This window comes from Temnothorax americanus, unplaced genomic scaffold (genome assembly GCF_048541705.1).
Source record: "Temnothorax americanus isolate GAGA-0224 unplaced genomic scaffold, ASM4854170v1 Scaffold11, whole genome shotgun sequence".
NCBI classification, from domain to species: Eukaryota; Metazoa; Arthropoda; class Insecta; order Hymenoptera; family Formicidae; genus Temnothorax; species Temnothorax americanus.
Genome location: NW_027509242.1, coordinates 889695 through 915176, shown reverse-complemented (window position 1 = coordinate 915176; position 25482 = coordinate 889695). Strand labels below are relative to the sequence as shown.

General features: G+C 37.9%; 2 protein-coding genes across 4 annotated transcripts; one reads left to right on the top strand and one right to left on the bottom strand.

Moving 5' to 3' along the window:
• Positions 1–617: 617 nt before the first annotated feature.
• Erf3 (eukaryotic translation release factor 3) lies at positions 618–5904 on the top strand. Its single transcript, XM_077422296.1, has 7 exons — positions 618–1379; positions 2554–2738; positions 2924–3044; positions 3173–3635; positions 3888–4194; positions 4609–5041; positions 5148–5904. The coding sequence occupies exons 1-7, from the start codon at positions 1046–1048 to the stop codon at positions 5189–5191; spliced, it is 1887 nt and encodes a 628-aa protein (XP_077278422.1). The 5' UTR covers positions 618–1045; the 3' UTR covers positions 5192–5904.
• LOC143906287 (acyl-CoA synthetase short-chain family member 3, mitochondrial) lies at positions 5821–20700 on the bottom strand. 3 transcript variants are annotated; one of them, XM_077422263.1, is made up of 13 exons: positions 20610–20700; positions 19825–20049; positions 13258–13423; positions 12517–12806; positions 11996–12092; positions 11548–11756; positions 11050–11278; positions 10466–10576; positions 9745–9944; positions 9448–9593; positions 8812–9034; positions 7717–7892; positions 5821–7065 (listed from the first exon to the last, which is right to left on the bottom strand). In XM_077422263.1, exons 2-13 carry the CDS (start codon positions 19937–19939, stop codon positions 6970–6972), a joined length of 2058 nt encoding a protein of 685 aa, XP_077278389.1. In that variant the 5' UTR covers positions 19940–20049; positions 20610–20700; the 3' UTR covers positions 5821–6969. The 3 variants fall into 3 exon arrangements, with proteins under 3 accessions (XP_077278389.1, XP_077278408.1, XP_077278399.1); XM_077422282.1 differs by lacking the exons at positions 19825–20049; positions 20610–20700 and adding an exon at positions 14059–14096; XM_077422273.1 differs by lacking the exons at positions 19825–20049; positions 20610–20700 and adding an exon at positions 13876–14052.
• Positions 20701–25482: the final 4782 nt, after the last annotated feature.

Here is a 25482-nt window from a genome sequence, read left to right as displayed (position 1 = left end):
ATAAAATTTTTGAAATTCTAAATAGCGTGATCTCCTTGCCTGACACTTTATCGATTTAAATTTAGATTTTTATGTGCAATTCTTACAATTTCCGATCATTATTTCGATACTTAAAAGAAAATTGCTTTGTGTCAGTAATGCACATGTTACTATATATATATATATTTAAAAATTACATGGTATCGTGTGTTCAACAAATAACAAAATTAAATTGTTAAAACTCATTAAAATTATGTTGGTTATATTATTATTATATCGATTTATCAAAAATAATTCGTAACTCCTCTTATCAGATTATGAATATTAGGTTTGAGAGGGAATTGAAATTTTACCAATCAGAGTAAAGTTCACTAAACTCGAGAGATTAGTTTTCTTTATTCTGATTGAGCTACGGGGTTTTAACGAGCCGGTCATCTCGGTCATTCGTCCGATTGGTTTCGCGCTAGTTTAAGTTAAAAGCGGCCCAGCCCAGCGTTCTCGTCCGCGATTGGCCCGCGACGTCCGCGCGCGCCTGTTCATCGCCGTGTGGTTCGTCGCGCGATGTCTCGATTCCGCTACTTCCGGTCTCGAAGTGCGGCGGTAGCGGAACAGCAGCAGCACCATCAGCACCAATAACAGCACAGCAGCGAGGATCAAGCAACGAAGCAGACCACGGGGGACGCACGCACGCACGCACGCACGCACGCGGACTGCGGAGTAGCGATCGTACGCGCGTGTACGCGGGGTGTGGGTGTGTGTGTACGCGAAGAGTGCGCTGGAAAGATAACTATTTTTTTAAGACCCGTCCCGAACCCGGTAACCCCCCTCCCCCCCGGTGGATCATCGGATCGGATCGGAACGAAACGCGCGCGCGGTGGTTCACATTGCGGCGCGTGCGACTCACCTCGTGTCCCAATCACCCTGCTATCTATCTCTATCTCTTCCTCTCTCTCTCTCTCTCTCATTCGCTCTCTCGTTCTCTCCCACCGTCCCCCGATCGCGAGAATCGTATTATCCGTTTAGCCTAGCGGGCCGGCTGTGTGTGCGCCGAAACAACCTGATTAATATGGCGAACAGCGTAGCACCAGACTCGTGGGAACAGCAGGCGGACACGAACGGCGACATCGTCGGCCCGCCTACGTCGCAGGACAAGTCCATCGAGAGCAAGTTCTCCACCCTGAATGTCAACGCTGCGGAATTCGTGCCTTCCTTCTGCATCAGTTCGTCGCCACAGAGCAACGTCGCCGCGACCACGACGGCCGACAGCAGTCCGTGCAACGTCGCCGCGGCTGCGGCCGAAGCCGCAGCCGCCGCGGCCGCCGCGGCCGCCGCCGCCGCCGCCGCTGCCGCCGTCATGAACACCGTAACCACCACCTCCGTGCCCGTCGAGATACACCATGGTCAGTGTCCCATCCAGCTGATCGCGGAATTTACCCTCCCCCTCCTCCGCCTGAGAGCGCGGGGGAGCGCCGCGTTCGTCGTGTTGTCATATACGAGCACGCGGGCCCGTCGCCACGACTATAACCCCTTCGTCTCGTTGCCACTCCCGCGCGAGGTCCCCGTCTCCGCGCTGGAACGATCGCGAACGCATGGCGCGGACGCCTCGTTGCGTCACCCACCAGTCTCGCCGCGTTTCCGCGGAGGTCGATCCCGCGGAGTGTCCACGCCGTATGTCACGCTCTCGGATACCATATGGTTTCATTTGTATGCGAGAAGAATTCTCCGTTCTGACCTTTCCCCCCCCCCCCCGGGCCTTCGGACCGCGACTGTTCTTTTACGTTAACGTTATTTACCGAGTGTGCAAATCGGTTCGTTACACCATTGTCGAAATTGGATATGGGATATGGGACCTTGCGAGCGAAAGCTGTAATAGGAGAGGCGACACACGGCGGGAGAGATTGTGTCGCTGCGTATATCTTATCATTGTTGGGTGTTTAATTACGATTATTTCTGTTTAATGATGTTCCGCTCCTTTGTATCTAGCGGGTTATACGACGTTCGACACGCCTCGATTGAAGTTCAGTCTTTTCATCGGTGTTACGATCTTCGACGTGACGCAAAAAGTTTTATATCTGTCTACGTTTGATCTACGTTTTGCGTTTAGTTTCAATAGTCGGTAAAATACCGTGCCAAAGTTTGAATAAATATCTTAAGGATCTACCGTGTAAAACATTGGTAGGACGCACGCCGAACCGATATCTGTCTTTGTAGCTTTGCAACAGAAAAAGATTAAAACTCGGCATAGACTTTGATATCACATTTGCAGTATATTTTCCTATAATTGCTTCAGAAAGATTTGGAAATATATTTAGCTTTAACTCGATTTTACGTGGAAAATTATTGTAAATATTTGACACGAAGGGAGAGATAAAAATTAGCAAAGTGATTGGTAAATTAATTATTTTCGTAGAGAGTCACAAGATTTAACGTAGACTTATTGACACGCACATATCATTATCTAATCAAATTTCTTTCTAATCTGTTATCTGTATTGAGAAACCTATATATCTCTTTGTGTATATTTTGAGTATATTATTCTGAAGATTTTGAAGAAATGTGCTTTATTTTTTATAGGAAACTCCACGCCCGTTCTGGCAGATCCAATTGGCAGTCGAGTTGAGGAACCTCCCGCTGGGGGAGGGGCTCCACCGCCGAACGTCAACGACCAACTAAATACCAGTCCGGAACATCAACCTGCAGATTCCTGGGAAGAAGCAGCAGTTGATGGAGACCCTTTGCTTACTCCGGAAAATGAGGAAGTAAGTATAAATTTGACTGAAAACTTGAGCGCATACTTCTTTGACAGATATATATATATATATATATATATATATATATATATATATCTTATTATACAGTTCTAGATAAGTTGCATTGACTTTTGACAGATTTCTCTTAAGTGGTTATTTTATTAGTGGTATATTGTACTTTGTATTATTTTTAGGCTGATAACGATGAGGACGAAGAGCTGGTTGTTAAAGTACCCAAAAAGAAACCTGTCAAAGTAGCGGAAGACACTAAAAGCAAAAAGGAACACGTTAACGTTGTTTTCATAGGGCATGTGGGTAAGTAATAAATTTATAAAGAATATAGATGAAATATAAATGTACCAGAAAAGTTCACGGAGGAGAGTTATTCGATATATATTTTATGTTGTCGATTGTCAGATGGCACTATATATGGTGTTTTGCAGATGCTGGGAAATCAACTATCGGAGGTCAGATCATGGCACTCACGGGAATGGTTGACAAACGTACCTTAGAGAAATACGAGCGGGAGGCGAAAGAAAGAAGTCGAGAAACATGGTACTTAAGTTGGGCGCTGGACACGAACCAAGAAGAGAGGGAAAAGGGGAAGACTGTTGAAGTAGGAAGAGCCTACTTTGAGACAGAACGAAAGCACTTTACAATATTAGACGCACCCGGCCATAAAAGCTTCGTACCGAATATGATCGGCGGCGCGGCGCAAGCCGACTTAGCGGTCCTCGTTATTTCCGCGAGGAAAGGCGAATTCGAGACGGGCTTCGACAGAGGGGGTCAAACGAGAGAGCACGCTATGCTCGCTAAAACCGCGGGTGTCAAGCATTTGGTTGTATTAGTGAATAAGATGGACGATCCTACTGTCGAGTGGGACGAGGGCCGATACAATGAATGCAGGTATGCATCGAGTGCGCACGAGATTTAGAAATAGAAAATATATAGAAATTTTCTGTCGGAATATACGTTTGGAAAGATTTTATTCGAGAAATTAATTGTAAATTTAAGAATTATTAGAGAAAGATTACTAAAATTATTAATATTTTTTTTATTTTTTAAGTATATATTTTTTACTCGTGTTTTGATCACCGATGATGAGATAATATTACGCGTCTATCGATTCACACGAATAGAAAATCGTGTATCTTTCAGGGATAAGATACTGCCATACCTTCGTAAATTAGGATTCAATCCTGCGAAAGATCTTACGTTCATGCCAGTTTCTGGTCAGCTCGGTATCGGCTTGAAGGATCCGATACCCGAACATCTCTGTAAATGGTACAGCGGCCCACCATTTATACCTTTCATCGATTCGCTACCCTCGCTTAATCGTAAGAGCAATGGACCTTTTATCATGCCGATCGTCGACAAATATAAGGACATGGGGACAGTAGTTATGGGCAAGGTTGAAGCAGGTGAAGCCAAAAAAGGACAGTCATTGCTCGTTATGCCAAATAGGGTACGTATATATGTTTTGTTGCTTTGAATTAATTTGGAATTAATTTATATTCTAAATGCAAATTATATTTTACGTTGGCGCAAACTTTTTGTTGCCTTCTCTTATAAGTTCCTTTCTAAAATTTGCAGTCCAAAGTTTCTTATGGAAACGATTGAAAAACTTTTTAGATTTTTTAGAAAGACTATTAAAGCCAACAACTACTGTTTTGAACAATAAAAATTTTGTTTTAGAGGAGAACTATAACTTCACTATTAACTATTTAACAGATACAGATAATTTCCTGCGCCAATCTAACGTAGAAAAGTAATATTTTCTTTATTATGTGATATTTTTAACGCTTTACATTTTGTAGCATAAATAAGATGACGTATGTATCTATGGGAATAATTTATTTCTTTTAAATTTAAAACGCAGACGGCAGTAACGGTGGACCAGCTGTGGTCGGATGACGAGGAGGTGACGTCTGTTGGACCTGGGGAAAATGTCAAGATCAAGCTAAAGGGCATCGAAGAGGAAGACGTCAGTCCCGGATTTGTCCTATGCGACAGCAACAACCCTATCAAGACCGGGAAGGTCTTCGACGCGCAAGTGGTGATTCTAGAACACAAGAGTATCATTTGCGCGGGATACAGCGCGGTCATGCACATTCATTGCGCCGCGGAGGAAGTCACGGTCAAGGCACTGATCTGTCTGGTGGACAAGAAATCGGGCGATAAAAGTAAGACGAGGCCAAGGTTCGTCAAACAGGACCAGGTGGCTATAATGAGAATCGAGTGCGCGGGAGTTATATGTCTCGAAAGATTCAAATTGTTCCAACAAATGGGCCGCTTCACTCTTAGGGATGAAAGTGAGTACGACGACGGCATATTTTTTCCTTCGTCACCGCCGTTTTTTCCCCTTTGTTTGCTCCGCGATAATGTTTAACGTAAATGTATATACTTGTGTGATTTCAGATAAAACTATCGCAATTGGCAAGGTGCTGAAAGTCGTCGAGTAAAGGAAAAGAAACTTGCTTAAGTGTTACAACAGATTAATAATAATATAAAAAAAAGATCATTATTTCAATGTGACAAATATGAGACGATGCAAGGCGAGCACACGAGATATTAAGCAAACCGAACGGGCATGATGAAATTCTGGAGACTTAGTAATAATGTAACATATAACACAACTCACACCTATGTACCGCAGAGCTATACAAACAATACGTGCGTCCACGTGCTACGCAACGATGCAACGGGTAACGGGGTGGGGGGTGGGGCGGGGGGGACAGCGGGGGAAAAGGGGAAAAAATATTTATAGCCTGATACAAGAGCAAATAGATTCGACTATATAGTTAAGGAGACATACACAATCGAAAAAAAAAGAAACTCAAGAGCGTGTGTTCCTTTTATTAGATAAGCTGAATGATGGCACTTGCATTGAAACAATTATAAACGGATAATGATCAAATAATTAACCGTGTCTCCTTGATAATAAAACAAGAAAAAACACGATATTTTTATTCTTCTGAGGTGCGACACATGGAAGTGGAGTAAGTGATCGATATCGATTGCGGATTTAACATTAAGGAAATATATGATTAATATTATAATTATTATTGAATAATTATTATTAAAGTGGTGGTAAAGTTGGAAAAGAAAATTTATTGAATAAATCAACAAAATAGTGTTACACAACAATTTATAATTATAAAATTAATATTACAATTATTATTATACTGTTTCTTATTATATTATCATTAAAAACAAATTTGCAAAAAAGTGTGCCCTGATAATTTTAATAGGGACGTGGATGTACGTCACGTACATCCCTGCACAGTATAACGGATTTCCTACGTATATATTTATATTCGAGATAAAAGCAAATGGAATAAAAGCAAGTGTAGCACATAGGATTTGCAAATATTCATGGCGCACAAATGCGTTCCGCGCGTGTTTATCTCGCCTACAGTATTTTCTTCTAGCTATCTAGTTTTTCTAGTTCAACGGCAATCTATCGCTTTAAACTCATTTGAAGCTCGCGCGAGCACGCGACACGAATGGACCCTTGACGATATAAGTCAAAGGAACGGATAGATAACGGGGACCAGAGAAAAAGTGGAAACGCGCCAACTTGATATGTACTCGTATAACTCGTTTCTTTCCTTCTTAAGAGAGAACATTTTTCCTATCTACATTTGTTTATGGAATAATTGCAAATGCACTGGGTGCAGCTCCCCGTTCTCGGCACGCGGGATAAACGTTTGCGAAGTTAACGAGAGCGAATTTTCGTTGCTCGTGTTCATACGATCCCGCCTCTACGAGCGTTTTTACGTCGAGCACGGACAACTTCAGGGCGATCGGTCTAGTCCCTTTTCACGTTACGCGCTTCTCGCACTCTTCTCCCTTTCCCTTGCTCCACTTGCATCGTCCGCGCGCGGATCTTTCGCCTTCATCCCGAATACACGTCCGTCTCGTTTCAAGTCCCGAAAAAAATGAGCCGTAAATAAAGGGAGAAGAAAATGAAGAATTTCCACGGATTCTTTCTTCACCCTTTTGACTTGCCCGCGCGCGCGCGCGCGCGCGCACACGCTTTTCCCGATCGCAGTTGGACACCCTGCAATCGGGGACGACGGGGGTGCCGCGCTGCAGCGGTCAAATTAACGACGCTCATTGTTTCCGGGAAGTTGTCCGCTCTCCTTTCTCTCTCTCTCTCTCTCTCTCTCTCTCTTTTTTCTTTTCTTTTCCATTTTCTTTTCGCGCGCGCGGAGGAGTCGTTTCGCACGAGGCGCGGTCATTGAGGATCCGGGGCCAGTTTCGCGTAGCCAAGTTTCTGGAGCACCTCCTTGATCTCGCGGAATACTGTTGGATCCTCGATCGTGCTCGGAATCTGGAAAAATTCGGCGAACTGAAATTATGGCGACGACGCGGTAGAAGCGGCCAGAGGGCCGATGAGTTTTGAAATTATGGCGACGACGAGCAGAAATAAGCGGCGAGAGGGGTAAGTTTCTTGAATTTTTTTGTGAATTTTACGAGAGAGATCTCTGTTATCGAAGTATCGCGCTATTATCAACCGACTCGACGTGTGATATTAAAATACCGAGCGAAATAACGCGCTGGTTACTTCCGCTCGCGGGCGGAAGAGGGTTCGCTAACCCTTTCGACACACGGATATCAATTTAAGGACAGTGGAGAACTTTTTTTGTGTTTGTAGTCGTTTTATTTTATAAATTAATATTTACTTTTATGCCAACAAAATATTGAAAAAAATGCAAAAAGGATGGTCGCACAAAATAGAAATTAAAATAGTTTTGATTTTCTTTTAAACTTAGTCCTCTGAATTTAAATTGATGGTACATATATATATATATATATATATATATATATATATATATATGTGTGTGTGTGTTACCCAGAGCCTCCGAAAGGAGATTAAATGGAGAACGACTCGCGTTCGATTATCGGCGACGGTCTCTCGCTTGGATCGCGAGATAACAAGAGATTTGAACGAAGATTTTTATCGCGCTTAACTCGTTCCTACCTTGACTTGCTTCGACCGCGCCAATGTGGCGATCGATTTACGGATTATCTTCCCCGAGCGCGTTTTGGGTAGCGCGGTAATAGCGGCGGCGGCGCGAAAAGACGCGATCGGCCCCATCATGTTCCGCACCCGTGCGACCAGCTCTTGATTTATCTCCTCCTCGTTGCTCATCGCGTCTAAAAGAAGAGTACCCTGTTAATTCTTCTAAATTCAATCGCAATTATATATTTCGGATTCTTATTAATTATTCGTTAAAAAAGATTAGAGTACAAAAGGAACTGCAGCAATTGAATCGCAATCGTTTCTAGTTCTTGCGGCTGCAAACTAATATTCGAATTATAATATGTATATAATGATTAACATATAACTCGAACTGCTATATATAATATATAACAGTTATTAATTTAGAGCTTTGATTTCAATTTTAATTAATTTAAGACTTCGATCAAACTCGCTCCTATCTAACTTAATTAATTTTTAATTCAAATAACAGAATTACATGTAAAATTTGTCGTCTCTAATCTCAAATCTTTCCTTCCGTATGTTAAACAATAAAAAAATTAATAATTTATTCCGTATTAAAGTACAGATGTTATTTGATAAAGTTAATCGGAATATTTAAATTATTATATAATGTTTCTATTTCGAATTTTAATCAACTAACTTTGAAAAAATCTATAGAACTTTGTTATAAATATTTTCAAAAATTAAACGGTAAAAAGAATCTAAACAAACTTATATATACGCTGACATTATTTATAAAAGAGTTTGCGTTTTAAATTTTATGCAATTTTTAACATTTTCAATTCTCCTTAATCGACGATTAATTCAACCGATAGAACTGCAGTAAAATAATAAAAAATTAATTATTTCAGACAAGAAATATTATAAACAAGAAATTAGAATAATTAATGTCCGTATTAAAGAAAATAGCGTAGATATTATTTTATAATTGGAGTTTAGTTGAAATCATTCCCTTAATATTGAGTTATATTGAAATTTATATGTACACGGTTAGAAAACTTGCCGGACGTCGCGATGTTAAAGATGACAACCGCTTCTTTCGAGATACCTCTTTTGAAATTACGAACGTACCTTCTCGTCTAACGTAAAGGCACAGCGGCACTTCACCCTTCGTGTGATCGGGTACACCGACAACCGCGGCGTCCACCACGTCGTTGTGAGCTAAAATAATATCCTCTAACGCAGCCGTGGATATTCTGTGGCCGGCTACGTTTATAATGTCATCGTCCCTCGCCGTGACGTAAACGTAGCCGAACTCGTCGATGTATCCCGCGTCCATCGTGTCGTAGTAACCCTGTGCAAGAGCATCGAATTAAATATAGGTAATCCCCAGTGAGCTTTAACGATTTTATCCTCCGGCAAATTTGGAGTCGGTCTCTTTATTTGGCAAAGGTCTCTTCGGCCTTGATTTAGTTCCGGGGTCTACAATAGATATTTTAAGCACTATAAAGTCTTAAGATATTTGATGTATGAATCACAGTCGAATTTGAAGATAATAATCAACTGTGATTGGCCAAGATAGACTTGGTTCTTAGAGCTTAGAGCTTAAAACATCTGCTGTAGACTGTGACTTAGGCTTTCAAGCGATCGGGGGGGGGGGGGGGGAAAAAGAAGTAGACTCGTAGGTTTATATTATACGTGTGGAATATATGTTGCTCCGTTAGCATAAGGCGTTAGCACGTGGTAACGTGTCGTGCATTTACTTACCGGAAATGTCGAGAAGTATACTTGCTTGAACCTCTCGGGTGCCCGATAAAGGGTCGACATGCATCCAGGTGGCAGCGGTAGCTTTATCGCGATACGTCCGAGTTCGTGTTGCGGCGCTTTGCTCCCGTCCTCGCGCAGGATACGTACTGTCGATGATGAATTTATAAGTGATTTTGCACAGAGACGAACGAGAGGTTTATTAGCGGAATTGTTTAGACAAAGAGATGATCGAGGGTAGCGTCATATAGTGAAGAAAAGTCGGCGGAGGCATTCCCGCATACGACCAAGGAGACTCACTGTCGTATCCGGGTATAGGAAGTCCCGTACTGAACTTGGGCAAACTGGTGTAATGACCGTATCCTAAGCACAGCGCCGTGATGGGATGTCCAGTCTCCGATTGCCACCAATTGTTCAAGATCGGCACTTTAAAAGCTTTTTCGGCCCAGGCTTTCGTTTCGTAATCGCAAAATTCACCGGCCACGAATATCGTTTTTAAGCTGAAAGAAAACTTGTCCGTGAGAAATCCGTTCGTCTTTCCGATTTGTTTTTATGGGAGTTTAAAGAAAGAGAAGACTTCCTTAAAGTAAATTATCGATGCGTTATAATTATCAACGTTATATAGGGATAACGTGACATCGTACGAATATAGGATATAGTCCACGAAAGTAGTACAAACGAAAATAAGTCAGACACGTGCTAGTATCTCTTTTGCGTACGAAGGAATCGCTGAGAAAATATTTTGAAGAATTATTATTACTTAAAAGAAAAAATGTGTGTGTGCGATTAAAAAATTGTCGAATATTTATTAACTTTCTCGAACTGTTATTTGTCAATCACAAAAAAAGCTATCGACATGATATGAATAACATAATATGTGCTACTTTGTGTGTAAAATCATAGTATAGAGATTGTTTATGCTTTTTTGGCCACTGATGCATACGAATTGTATCGTGTTGCAATTCGAAATAATCAGATATCACGATCAGAGGAGCAGTTAGTGGATTGCTTTCGAACTTACGATTTTAACGAATACTTTTTTCCTAACAGTATTTCCGGATCCGCTCGTTTTATAACGCGCAGAGCAGTGGGTACGCAGAATAACGCGTTTACGCTATGTTGCTCGATGATTCTGGAAAGAAAGAGAAGACTTCCTTAAAGTAAATTATCGATGCATATTATAATTATCAATGTTATATAGGGATAACGTGACGTCGTACGAATGTAGGATAGTCCACGAAAGTAGTAAAAACGAAAATAAGTCAGACACGTGCTAGTATTTCTTCTGCGTACGAAGGAATCGCTGAGAAAATATTTTGAAGAATTATTATTATTACTCGAAAGAGAAAATGCGATTAAAAAATTGTCGAATATTTATTAACTTTCTCGAACTGTTATTTTTCATCAACTGGCATGAAAAAGTTAACAAATATTTGTAGAATCAATATTTTTTAAGTCGCGCTATTTTTTTCGAGATAATCCGACGAAAATTGACAAGGCGGTAAAAAAAATTAGATTTCAGATGAGATAAATTTTTATTTCCTACCAGAAAACGCTTCTCTTTATTTTCCAAGCAATATTGCTTTCGTTGAAAAATATTCAAACCTGAAATATTGACTAGCATCCGGTGTTCTGTCGGGTTTTCCTTCGTACATGACGCTAGTCGCGCCGTAGACGAGAGGGCCATAGCAAATGTAGGAATGCCCGACAACCCATCCCATGTCGGAGGCCACCCACCAAACGGAGCTTTTGTTCATCCCGTAAACCGTCTTCATGGTCCAGCAGAGTGTTGCCAAGTGACCACCGATCGGCCTTATAATCCCCTTCGGATGCCCTGATATCAAATAAAAAAAAAAAAAAAAAGGTTTTCGTGATTGCGTAACAGGAGTGTGATTTTGGTGTTTGATCAAAGACAGGTAACACATTATAAACATGAAAAGTGACGACAGAACGTCTCGAGGGAATACGATGGGATAATTTTCTATATAAGTATAGGAAATCAAAGGAAGGAAATTATACGATGTAAAATTCCGTCATTTCATCCCCAGAGACGGGTTTCTGGGTTTCTTTATCGATTAGCTGAGTATGTATCTTAAGACACACCTGTGGTGCCTGACGTGTACAGTATATACAATGGATCGTTAGCCTCGACCATTACGCACGAATGCGGTTTCGACCGCTTCAAGAGATCGTCCCAGTCGAGCTGTGACTCGAGTAACGGAGCCTCCCACACGTTTCTTCTCTGAAACACGATGCACTTCGGTTTCGGTACAATGATCATGTCCATGGCACCGTTTAGCATAGTAGTATACCTGCATTTCGAATTGTGCGAATTAAAGGAAGAATATAAAGACTGAATGAAGCGTCGAAGATCTAAGAGTTCTAAACAGAAACGTTTGAGAAAGAAATTATGTTACATAACGCGTACATTAATATTAACATTTCTCTTGGAAAATTCTTTAGGAGTCTGCTGTGAACTGTTGCTTTTTAAAAGCGCAATTTAAAAATCTGTCAAGATATATCGTATAAAGGGATATTTTTTGATACGTACTTAATCACTTTGGACGGTTCGAGGCCGCAACTCGCGGCGATAATAACCTTCGGCTCGGCATGATCTATTCTAGATGCCAATTCGTTCGCTGCGAAGCCTGAAACGCGTATTTACAAGTATAATCGCATTGCATTGGTAACTGAATTGATAATTGTTTGATAATCGAAATAACTTGCTATGCAACTTGAGCCTCTATAAAGCTGTTGACGTGACTTGACAGTTTAAAACACATTTGAAGGATATGGTCTTAGCCGTCTTATATGTAAAAACCACAGATATTTTTAAGATTAAAAGTCTTTAAAATAAAGAAACGGATAAGAAATATATGCAAGATATATATAAGAAAGATAACGTAAATATGCGATATTTAATCGTAGTCAGTTTTTACACACTTTGCATACATTTTACTATCGATTCTATTTTTTGCGATCCATGTGAAAAATAATAATCACGTGGTATAGGGGTAAAATGAAGCTTGAACGTAACGGCCGCGACCACCGTCACTTTTTGTTATTAATTACCTCCAAAGACCACCGAGTGAATCGCCCCGAGCCTGGCAGTGGCGAGAATCGCAATTATAGTTTCGGGGATCAGCGGCATGTATATAATCACCCTGTCCCCTTTGCGCACACCCAGATCCGCCAACGCGCCCGCCAACACGGACGTCTTTTCCAAGAGCTCGTTGTACGTCACTTTGCGTATTAACGACGTTTGAGGGCTGTCGTGGATGAGGGCGGTCTTCTCCCCGTACCCTGCGTGCACGTGGCGATCCACCGCGTTGTAACAAGCGTTCAGTTCACCGCCGACAAACCTGCGTGAAAGATAAGCGAGCTTTTTGTAGCCCTTTTCGCAGTCACGAGTGCTCCCACGAGGCCATTAGAGAGATTTCATTCTATTAATTAACTGTTTCTCTCCGCAATGCTTTATGTGTGGCGCGTAAAGCGTCTAATATCTATACTTAAATATAGTTTCGCGTAACGCATGATTTCGAAGCTACGTTCTTCAATCTGGAATAGATTTTTCTCTGAGAAATAATGCGATTTTCGATAACTCTTTATATTAACTCTTTAAGGACGAGTATTTTAAACGAGCCTTATCGCAAAAAAAAGAGAAAAATTAATTATTTATGCAAACAAAATTTTAATCGGAATTGGAACTTTTTGAAAGCCTTTATTCATTGCAGTGACAATAAAAAAAATTGATTAATTTTGACAGAATTACGATTAAAGTTACGATTCTTTTCATGATTCTTTTCGAGATACCATTTCGTGAACGGCTCGTTGGAATTGTCCAAAACCTTGTCCCAAGGTTTACTCCAGTCAATACAGCCGCCAACCTCGCCCCAAAACTCTCCCGGGTACTCCAATGACTTCTTATATGCTTCTTCATACGCAGAGCACTCGTTCCAATGCGGGTTCATAATATAATCTGCAAAGAACACAGTAATTAAGACGGCGATGGCTATTACCTTTTCGTCACAACCACAAAGCACGACTGACGGCTGCCTCAGACCTTTGACGAAACTTGACTTCTCGGAAATTATCATTAATTACGTTACAACGAAATATGCAGGGAACTTTATCGAATATGGTACCTATTTTGACAAACAAAAAACATTGTACCCGTGAGCTCCGCGTTAATTAATACTGCGTTGCAACACAACGAATTTGTATTATATATCTTATCATTTTCTATTTTGAAGAATTTTGCAGTACGTTTCGCAATACTATTTATCTTCCATAAAAAAATGTTACTGCAAAAATTATTGCTGATAACAGGAAAACATGTAGGATAATGTATTGTAAAACTGGTTGTGTCTCGGAATATATTGATATTATCATGAAAAATATAGGATTTTTATTCAAAAATATTATACATACGTTTTATATTTTGCGAAAGAACTAGCGTAATTATTCGAATATATTTATGTTTGAATTTAAAACAACGTGAAAAATTTCAAAATGAGAAAGAAATCTTACAAGTGCAGTTATGTTTATAGTGCAAAAATTATTTTACTATTACTACGTTTACGCGAGCGTTACTTCTGTATAGTAGTAACTTACGATAAAAATCACTCGTTTATATACGCGAAGGAATTCTCGTATGTTACTACAGAAGTAACGCTCGCGTTTTTTACTTAAAACTTAATATTTTATTATAATTTATAATTTTGACTGCATACATAGTAAAATAATTTTTACATAATTTGTAGATAAAAGTTGATAAAAGTTAACTTTTATCAACTTTTATCTACAAATTATTATAATTCATTATAATTTATAATTTTGACTGCATACATAGTAAAATAATTTTTACACAATAAACATAATTGCACTTGTAAGATTTTTTTCTCATTTTGAAAATTTTCACGTTGTTTTAAATTCAAACATAAAAATATTCGAATTTTTTTCTAACTCTTTAGAACTAGGAAAAGATGACGGGTAAGTTAAACCAAGATTAAAATTAACCTGCGTTGATAGAAATGGACATAAATGTGTCGTAAATGTTGCTACGTATATACATTTTTTTATAGCGCAATTTAAGGTGTTTAAGTAAAAAACTACAGATCGATTAATAACGTTTGTACAATCTGCTTTTAAAGAGAAGTATATCTCGAGTGTTTTTGAAGTAAATAATAATACATTAGTTACGGAGTTAAATTAATTATGTTACAATATTTTCTTTATTTGTATTAATTAATTTTGCGCGTCTTTCTTTTAGTCCTTAATTAAATTCTTATTTCTTCCACTTTATTATCGGAGCGATATAAAATATATCGACGTAAATTTTTGCACGCCGATATATTTCTCGGCCCCCGTTTCTTATCATCGAGATTTCATGTCGAGGAGCCTACATAAAATTTCGTATAATTTATTCTCTTACGTATAATTTATCTTTTTACAATGTATCCTAATATTAATTATCCAGTCAACGCGATCTTAACTCCCTTTTTCCTATCGTCTCGTTTAATTATCGTGAGTTAACGGCGCGGGGACGTTACAGTATATTTCAAAATGCCTCCTTGGCGCGATGATACCGACACTCGCCGACACTTTTTACTCAGCATGAATAATTCATTCCAACGCGCCGCGCATACATATCGCGCTTTACACGAGAAATTCGTATAGCAATTTTCTATCCCCTTTTCTTTAGCGTGCGGCCTCGCCCACGTGTTTGTTTCCGCATATCGTGAATTACGGAGATACGACGAGAGCGAGACACCGCTGTCTTAATACACCTCAATGTCGGCGAGGTCGCGAATATCCGAGAGAATCGCAGGGCACACCGGGTGGACCACCTTTCCGTTTCTTGTCTCGTCGCACTCCGATTCTCCCGGTAACCACACATCCGCCGCATCACGCATCCCGTGGGGCCGCCACCGCGATATTTATCCGTTACGAAGAAATGTAATGCGACTGGGGAACGGTGACTGGAAATGAAAACGGGACGTTAGCTCGAACTCTTTACGACGCGTAGATTACGTTTTTTCCTTTATTTATTTTTTTTGTTTAAGTGTGAAGATTCGAAAAATCTGTCGCGAGAGAGATGACAGGAAAATTTATTCAATTTATTGTATTGGACGCGATAACGAAAGACGAAATCGTGTATCTTCGAAAAGTTTCTTTGACGATGTCAAATAAATGTATATATTTTATCCGGCATTCGATGCAGCGTGAAACTTCGCGCGTTCTCGAGTAGGGAAACCGACGGTAAAAAGTAAGTATATACACAGAAATTTTTTTCGCGAGCCTTAAATTAACAAACTGTTTAGCTGAACGATTTAACTGAAGATATGCAAGAATGTTCCTAATTTATATATTTAACGATAATATAATTAGACTCGTGAAAGTGTGAAAGAGGTTTAACGGCGAATGCGAGTCTAGCGCGGGACGTGGTGCGGAAATAAAGACGAAAACGTGTATTTAAATATTTAAGTAGGGAAAAACATTTTGTGATAACAGATTCACAGTTCAGGTAAGCGAGCTTAAAATATTCGTAGCCTTAAGCGCAGCGGTCGCCTCTCTTCCCCAATTGGTTTACTCATATTTTATGCATTCACGGAAAAAAATTTACCTAAATTTAGTCGTAAAATATGGATAACTAATATTTTTTGCAGCGAGAGCTATAATTTAGCAATAGTAGCAACCTTTTGTTCTCGCTGCAAAAAAATGTTACTCTTATTGCAAAAAATGTTGGTTATTCATATATTACGACTATTTTAGCTATAGTATAGCTCATCTTTTTTTTCCGTGTTTCTAGCCGTAAAAATCAAATCTACTCAATTTAAGATTTAGTTCACTCCCTCTTTACACTGCGTTATTCTTTTTCTTCATTATATGTGACAGTACTTCCGTATCGTATATCACTAGATGTATAAACTACTTTGCAGAAAATTGGGGATAAAAATTATTTATATTGAAAGAAGCAGAAAGATAGATAGATAGATAGATAGAGAGAGAGAGAGAGAGAGAGAGGGAAAAATTATTTTAAAATATTACGTGCAAAGTTCTGGCGAGGAAAAATTACGACTTGAATCTACTAGCGATGAATATTTCAGCTTTATATTCTCTTTTACAAACACGTCTTCTGCGAAAGTCCTCCGGGGGTTTAAGACCGAGGAGTTCGCAGGGTGTATCAGGTTGTGTGACACCTTATTTCAGAGAAATGGGACGTTACGCAACTCGGAAGCAAGTTTATTAGAGAGAACTCGCAGAAGCGAGTTGTGACAATAGCCAACCAGATGGCTGTGAGCGATTTTCGGATCCCTGGATTCTGTGTGGTCAAATCATCTAAGTTGTGCCACCCAATTTAGCGTTTGGTATAAGAAGAAAGGCTTGATGTTTCTGGATGAACTTTTATGTTAGGCCTTAAGGGTGCCCGTTTTATAGCCCGACACACACGCGATACTTACGCGTTAATAATAAAACAAGAATACGCGTTAATTTAATAATAAAGCAACAGGATCGTTCAGCCGTTTCCCGATATGTAGGTCGTTTTCTCTCGGTCGGGATTATTTTTATTGTCCTAATAAGTAACCTCTCCACGGATTTATTTCTTTGCACACATCGAAAGAGAGAATGATATTAATATTAAACATGTTAATCGTATTATTTATTTCTCATTCTCGAGATAAGCTTATAAGTTACCTGTTTCAAAACGCCTATATGCACCGCCATGCACACGCGTATTCGTTAAAATAAGACAAATATATCATATTGATATCTTAACAATCATACAATTGTTTCGCAATTTTCGCATAAGACTACGTTTCAAGAATAATCAGCGTTTGAAGCATATGGTAAATGAACACTACAATAACTTGCAACTATATAAGCTATGATAAGATTAGATATGATAAAATCATGCGCGATAACCAGGAATGTCGAATTATTTATTTCACGTCATTGCATACATGCATCAGTCATCTTTTTTCGATTTGTGTAGAAATAAATTGGAAAACATTTTCTGGAAAGCATAACAACAATCCTATTCCACTGTTGATTATATCTACGTGCTCTTAATTTGTATTTGACCTGCGTAACGTAGCGGAGTAAAGAAGAACAGGTGGAGAGAACGATATGCTGCAACGGGAAGACAGCAGATGCGCCCAATAATTTAATTTAAGCATTAGGTAGCGTCAATAAATCTCTGTTAGTTTAATTGGGCCGCACTTTTACGATGAAAATTGAATTTCATCTGTCTATTCAAGAAGTAGTTGAAATATACATATATGGCCGGTATTCATAATCAGATCTTATTTCAAGACCGTCTTAAGTAATATCTTAAGATGCTAATACGGCTCTGTGATTGGTTAATGACATCTTAAGATTGTACTTAAAATGGTCTTAAATATAAGAACCGACTATGAATACCGGCCATAATGTACCACAATCTTAACTAATAAACATCGGCGTTTAAAGACGCTTGGCATTTTTAGTCTCAAGCGTGGATTTCGTACAAATTATATACAAATTAGACGCAGCGCGTATAAAATTCTTGCGCATATCTAATTGATCGCAAGAACAATTTCGGATCGAATAATCACAAAAAAATATATAAAGATTAAAATTAAAACAATTTTATATAATGATATAGTTGAAATAAAGAAACCATAAGGAGATTACAAATAAGACAACACTAGAGTGATTGATTGAAAACTATGGCAAAAATCGAACTTAAATATAAGGTTATATAAATTATAAAAGATGAGTTGTTAAATGTATGATTAAAAGGCAAAAAAGAATTATCAATGTAAAGCATATAACGATATAAGACTGAAGAACTGAGGTTAAAAACTTACATAACTGGTCAAAATTAACAGTGAGAAAAGTAGGCGTCTGACAGTTACCGATATAGCTTTCTGTCTGATGTAGGATAAAGTTATGTAGCTGTAAGAAATAAAACGGTAAACACCAAGTAAAACAAAACAATGATAAAGATCTCATGTTTATGTCAGAAAAGTAATAGCAAGCTCTTTAAGAATATACTTTTCCATATTCGTAGTATAAGTATATTTCCATTTTTAAATACTTTTAAAATTATCTTAACATGAACATGATATCTTTTTTATTGTTTTTTACTTGGTGTATATCGGCGGATCATTTTATATTTGTTCTTGGTCAGCTACATAATTACTGTTAATTCTTTTGTTTAATAAACTTAATAAACTCGTATTTTCAAAACCCACATCTTTTTTGTACTCATAAATTAGCCATTTGATCTTCTTATATATGTATAGCTTTGCTTTTATCTTTGATTTTATTTTAAATTTAAGATTGATAGAAATATTCCTTAATATACTCTTGTGTCAATGAAAATTAACGTATCAAAAGAATAATCCTCTGCTTGTGTTTTATCTTTAATTACTTCGGTTTTTACCTTGAATGGTCAAATATTACCAGTGACAGTAGGCAACTGTCCAAGGCAAAAAATGTTCATATTTTATTAGAAAATATTATATAACAATGTTATATGCGTATAAAGTTGTTGTGGCAACTGCTAACAAAATTATTTTAAATTGACAGTTTTTGCCGCAGCCAAATATATGTCTCAGACTTTCCTAAGGCCTGAAAAATTATTTAAACTCCGGAAACACAAAGGCTCGCAAAATTGCATTTGAATTTTGTCACTTCGGAGCAATTAATCAAGTTTTTTGAACGAAAAGATTAAAAAATTAATAAATAGGCAGCACATTATTATAAATAGCGATGGAGGATATATATACACAATTATTAGTAGAAGTTTATATTCGCGTATTCTTTTCGTCATTTATATTGAAGAAACGACTTGTAGGATTGACCCGATATTTATACGTTATACAGACATATGAAATTTACATACAAAATGTGGGAGAGAGCAGAAGACATTGTATTGATAGCAGCTAAAACTCAAATACGTCAATCGACGCGAATCGTATAAAATATTCTTGTAGAAAGGAAAGAAGAAACACAGAAAAAAATGTGTCGTTTGCATGTACGCCTTAAGCTTGTAATTGGCCACAAATTGAATTTATCTATCGACGAAGTAATTATATGGAATTAATTTTACACTCTCATTAATTCCGTTTATAAAATAATCTTCTCTTATCTAGATAAATTATAGACCTTGCTCGCGAAGGGCTATTGTGTAATTATTTACGAATCTGATCTTTCGAGAATAATCTGAAATTATATATATCCGTGCTGAAAATATTAAATACGTAACCGACATATCGACACGCATTTTAATATATCTCCCACCTCGCGTTGTTGTGTTTTCGTTTTGTTAATTTACACCCAGCCCACTTTCTATTCAATACGATGCATAAAAACGTAAAAACGAATATATACCACTGCCGTCTCCTCTTCTTGATATCCTCGGACGCACGATGCATGACTCGAGGCACGTTTTTCCTGAACTTTCGGGCTTGGCGTCCAAGAAATCGGGATTCATCTGATGCAGCATTTTGCGACTGTCGATCCGAGCAACGTCCAAACACAGATATTTACAGTCTGTAATAGCAGTAACGTCTCTGTATCCACAGAGTGGGGTCCATCCACGGTGTAACGTCAAATCTTATACGTTTTGAATATTCATAGAATCAAGGAAAAATTATTAATACATTTATAAATGCAAATGTTTTAAGCACCAGTAATGTGCTATACATAGAAATAGATACATAGAAATGACCCAAGTCACAATTTGTGTTGCAAAGTGTTAAATTCAGGAAATCATACGATTACGTGGACAATTCGTAATGTTAATTAACATTCATAATGTTATAGATATCGCTAAATGTGCAATCTTTACTATAATCATTTATTTCTCAAATAAATGTAAAAAAAAAATGTTAAGATTCAGATTAAATTAATAAGATATATAAATTCACATTATCGTTATGATAAAAAATCGAAAAAAGTAATCTCTATTGTGCGATATTATATTTTTACGCACAATATTTTTTTCTTTTTCACGCAATTTTTCTTCGCTTTAAAATTTCTCATCGCGTTATTATTATTATATACATACACACACGCGAGCCACACATACACGCACGCACACAAACACACACACACGCACACACATATGTAATTTATATTATAATATCGTGACGACAAATATGCACAATACATACTTTATATATAGATACACTTATGGAAAGGAGATGTGTCAGGAGATGTGTTTCGTAGAAAACTAAAGCCGTTCCTTCAGAACTGAAAGCCAAATATGTAAAATCGTCCGTGACGTGACGCTTCCTGAGTGAATCGTTGATCCGCAGGTCATTGCATTAATTTTAAAACATTATGATAACTATTTGATATCGAGTTCTAGCTAACTGCAGAGAACTCAAGATGAATGGCAGAATCCAACTGGATTACAATTGCATGTGCTAACATATTTATGCTGTTTCTTAATTTGTAGCTTTAATTTTGTGACACCTTTTTTAAAAAAAATTTAAGTCAGTCTTTTATTAACGACTCTAGACTCTAGAGTACATTTAGAATTGACTGATACGATTTAATTAGTCACTTGCTTCTCTTTTATTTTTCTGAAACTTAATTCTTTGAAAAATCTTCCTACACGATGCATAACAATTATACAAGAGAGATATGATATTAAAAATATTGAAATATTCTGTTAAATATATTAAATACTAACTTAACAAAATTTTTCATATTCGGGCTCAATGCTAAAATGAATAAAATTACCATTAATTCTAAACTACTAAAATATTTAAATTACAGTTGATATATTGTCAATTGATAACACCGTAAGGAGATAATTATTTTAGTATGTACAAGTTGTAAAAATTCTTTTTTTTTAGAAAACTGTTTATTTAAATTACTCAAATGTTTAATTCTTTTACGCGATTAAAATGAGACTAAAATGAAATTAAAATGAAATTAAAATGAAATCAAATTAATCTAACAAGCAAGCATTAAGATATATTTAAATCAATTCTTTTTTTATATAATCGGCAAAAATTGAGTATTACTGTGTCTGTAACTAACTAATCTATAATAAATAAAAAACTAACCAATTAATAATTTATTTGGATTAATGTTACTGTTTTCGCAAGCAAATTTAGACGGTACGCATAAAAGGCACGTACCTTCTTTCCCCGTCGATCAAAACGAGGTAGTTAATTTTTATAACATTTAGAAACATAGCATCTTCTTCATGGTGTAAAATTCACAAAAGAAGAGTAGAAAATATTTGCAACATCATAGCTTATCTCTACGGTTTCATGGCAGTCAACATAAGCAGGGGAGCATCTCTTTGATATAACTATTTGAAATCCTTTAAAAATTTATAAATTTTATAGATAGCATATATCCTGGGATATAATACAATGTATGTAAAATACCTTATTCGATATAGTTAGGGATAAGGTTGACTTATCGTTATCCTTGAACAAACTATAGCTGCATATTAAACAGACTAAGGGCCATTTCGACTAAACTCCGATTAACTTAATCGTTGATTAGTCCATGACCGATCACATTTTCTCATTAAGCAGATTGGCAAATGCGATAGGTCATTTCCAATGGACTAATCAACGATTAAGTTAATCAGAGCTTGGTCGAAGTGGCCCTTAAGTGGTGAATAAGTAAGGAAGTGGTGATTAAATATTTAAGCAAAAGAAAAGAGAGTTGACACTCGAGTAGGGGGTGTCTAGGCCAAATAATACGCGTCGTCGTAAATATCCTAGCGCAAACTTGAAACAAACTGCGACTCTCTTCCTTCGCCGGTGGCAGTAATATCAAACTCCTCTCTAACGAATAAAATTATTCACGCAGCTTTAACCTTTAACATGCGAATCGTCGAAATACCGCGATATATTTACGATGTATCCACGATGCTATTTACGTATAGCAAACAAAAATCAGTGCAAACTCGAGCCGTGCGCGTTACGATTTTCTTTATCCTTAGAGCGCAATTACGTTTGTACTAATAATATGCAAACTCGTGCGCCCCTAATTGACGCACACAATCGTTTATAATCTCTAACACTCGAATAATCGAGTTATAATTACAGTAAAGTCCACAAGTCACGGTGGAGCGCTTCGATGACTGAAATTACAGTCACAGCGTGTGTAATAAGTTTGCGTGAAGGTGTAAAAAATTATTCTCCTCCTCGCCTTTTTGTTTCCAATTCGGAAAAAAAAGGAGGTTACTTTTTGCGAGACTATGTTATTCAAGCGACTGTGTGTTATATAAACATCGCCGCAAGTTGGCTCTGACGAAGGAGAATATTCGTTGATCTTCTTCGCACAATAGGCGTATGCACATATGAACTACACGGTTGCATATTGTGTGCAAATGATATACAAATGACGGCATGGTCTGTGTTCCATGTTCCATGTTTCGTGTTTCGAGACGCAATATTCTCGCGCCTCGACGCGACGAGAGGAAGTAAACGTTCGTGCAGTTTTTCGGTCCCCATCAGGGGCAGCATCCCCGGCGTATACGAATGAAACGTTCGCAACCGCCGCTCCAATTCCTCTCTTTGATTTCTTCGCGTTTCGCCACGCGCTAGATATTTCTCCTTGGATACACGCAAAAAGCAACGGAGCTGGCACAATTTTGCGGACGTGGAAGATGTCGCGATGTGAATTTACTTATACGCTCGGGATGCGAATACCGGCAACGTGGGGAAAAGATGCACATCTTATAAAACGCTTTCACGTTATTTGTCTGATCGACTGTATACGAGGTCGGTTGATTTGTTTGAATGATGATGCGCGCGATCCGCATTGCGTTATTACGACAAGCGATAAGCGAGTAAGCGAATTTCTTTCGCTCCGGTTGACAAAGGAGGAAATGGAAAAGACAGGGGAAAGAGAAGGACATTACATACGTAGAGCGGCAGCCGATATATATAAGCGTCAATGTAAATCTCATAAAGTGCATGCTGCAAAATGAGTTCACGCGGCGCGGGCGGAGGTATGTCACGGGCGTCCCCGCGCATGGTGGAGTCGATGAAACTCGATCTTCCGTGAAATCGAATTGCGACGCGGTTTTCTGTACGTGGTCGACAAGGGACGAATGCCAATGCACACATCGCTTAGCTAAATATTGTATTCGGAAGTTGCCGCAAGTTGCACCCTTTCCGCCGCGGTGGAATGCGAACGAATATCGCGCTAGACACATTTTCGAGATATACATAGAGAAAATTCGACGCGATCGAGATTCTCTTCCGTTTATGTAAACCGAAAAATATCCGCGGACTTATCTCGTGAAAAGTGGGCAATATTATGTGGCGCAAATTCTTATTGGCTCAGCATTGTACGTATGTGTTCTTATTTAGGTCCTGCTTACATTCTACCTTTTACGTTCTGTTTCACGATCTGTCTATTTTTCTTGTTCTATTCACCACGTTGTTATTTTACAATATCTTTTGATTTGGTGCTTTGATTATCTTATTTTTATTATAGGTATTACAGCAACAGCTTTGCTGATCTCTCATTTTTCGGGCGCACATTTTTCATTCGTGCTCCGTAAATATCTGAGTTGCAAATCAATCTTGTATTTATATAATGAAATTATTATTTGCATCGCGAATAAATTCATATAAAAAAATCCTCGAAAGAAGGATTCTTTTTATTCTATTTCCCGCGTTGTTATCTTATAATCTTTCAATCTTGTGCTTTGATTACCTTGTTTTTATTATATAAGTATTACTACAGCAACAGCTTTTTACTGATCTCATTTTTACTGTCTTATATTTTTTGCGCGTATATTTTTTCATTCGTATTACGTAAATATCTGTTGCCATAAACCAATCTTGTATTTATGCAATGAAATTGTATTATATTGACCGATCGCAATTACGCGAGCATCTCGTTCGAAGATGATTACTTCCCGGGAAAAAAAACCTCTTATATTTGTTCATATTAGTTCGTATTAGTTTATATTAGTGGATATATGATTATATATGATCATATAAGAAATGGAAAATATAATCTTAAACAATATTATATGGCCATATATATATATATATATATATATATATATATATATATATATATATATATGAGCATATATGATTATATATTGTAATCATCGAGAACGAGATGCGAAGTTCGATGTCGGCAGAACGCCAACAGAAGTATAAGTATATAACCAGATAGCAGATTGGTGGCAGAAATCGAGCAGATCCTGCTGGAACCGTTCAGGCTCTGCACGATTTCGGCTACCAATAATCTGTTTGCATTGCCTGTCAGTAGGCTCCGTCTGCGCGATTTCTGGTTGCCAATCTGCTGTGTGATTACGTTAGCAGACTCTGCTGGCAGAACATAAGTTGAATACGAACGCGGTTGTTGTCAGTCTGCTGACAAATCTGTTACCAATCTGCTGACTGCTATCATTTTGTTTACTGGGATAATTACGAATTAATTCCAATAAAAATCCTTAAAAGCTAGGTTTACATTAACGTGACCTCTTTCGCGTCAACGTTAATAAATTTGAAATAAAAGCTTTACGATTATGGATATAAATCGGTTAGAGGGAAATTTCGAGAATACGTGGGAAGTATCCCAGTCGACTCTATCGCCTATAGCTTGATGAAAAATTGCTAATCGCGTCGCTTCGTATCGCACCTGATGCCTCATAATGCTTCATCGAACTCCAGTAAAATCCAAGTCCTAAGGATTGGAACCGTGTCAATGCAATAATATTGTCGACAAATACTTGAATTGCGAGGAATGTCGCGATAAGAAACAAAATTGTAGAAAACAGATCGAGTCTTGGGCAATTAAATGCAGAATAAAATATTAATTTCCTTAAAATCAACCCGCTTATTGCTAAAGCTTTTAAAACCTACTGAAATCTTTTGACAGAGAGAAACCTATACAAAAACATATACATGATCTTTCTGTTAAGCTTAATAATATACGAGCAGACACGTGAAAGATTACTCCAAGAAAAATTTCCGACATCGTAAATATTATAGTTACGCGAGGTAGTTTCACGTATGTGATCGCATAAATTGCATACTATTTACT

What these genes read in the sequence shown, in the direction of transcription:
- Erf3 (XM_077422296.1), top strand. Translation starts at nt 1,046, where the DNA reads ATGGCGAACAGCGTAGCACCAGACTCGTGGGAACAGCAGGCGGACACG. An exon ending in TGTTTTCATAGGGCATGTGG is followed by an intron (nt 3,045 to 3,172) that starts GTAAGTAATAAA and finishes GGTGTTTTGCAG; the next exon opens with ATGCTGGGAAATCAACTATC. An exon ending in GGCCGATACAATGAATGCAG is followed by an intron (nt 3,636 to 3,887) that starts GTATGCATCGAG and finishes TGTATCTTTCAG; the next exon opens with GGATAAGATACTGCCATACC.
- LOC143906287 (XM_077422263.1), bottom strand. Translation starts at nt 19,939, where the DNA reads ATGCTGCATCAGATGAATCCCGATTTCTTGGACGCCAAGCCCGAAAGT. An exon ending in GAACCGTCCAAAGTGATTAA is followed by an intron (nt 11,757 to 11,995) that starts GTACGTATCAAA and finishes TTCGAAATGCAG; the next exon opens with GTATACTACTATGCTAAACG. An exon ending in AAAAAGTATTCGTTAAAATC is followed by an intron (nt 9,945 to 10,465) that starts GTAAGTTCGAAA and finishes GTTTTCTTTCAG; the next exon opens with CTTAAAAACGATATTCGTGG.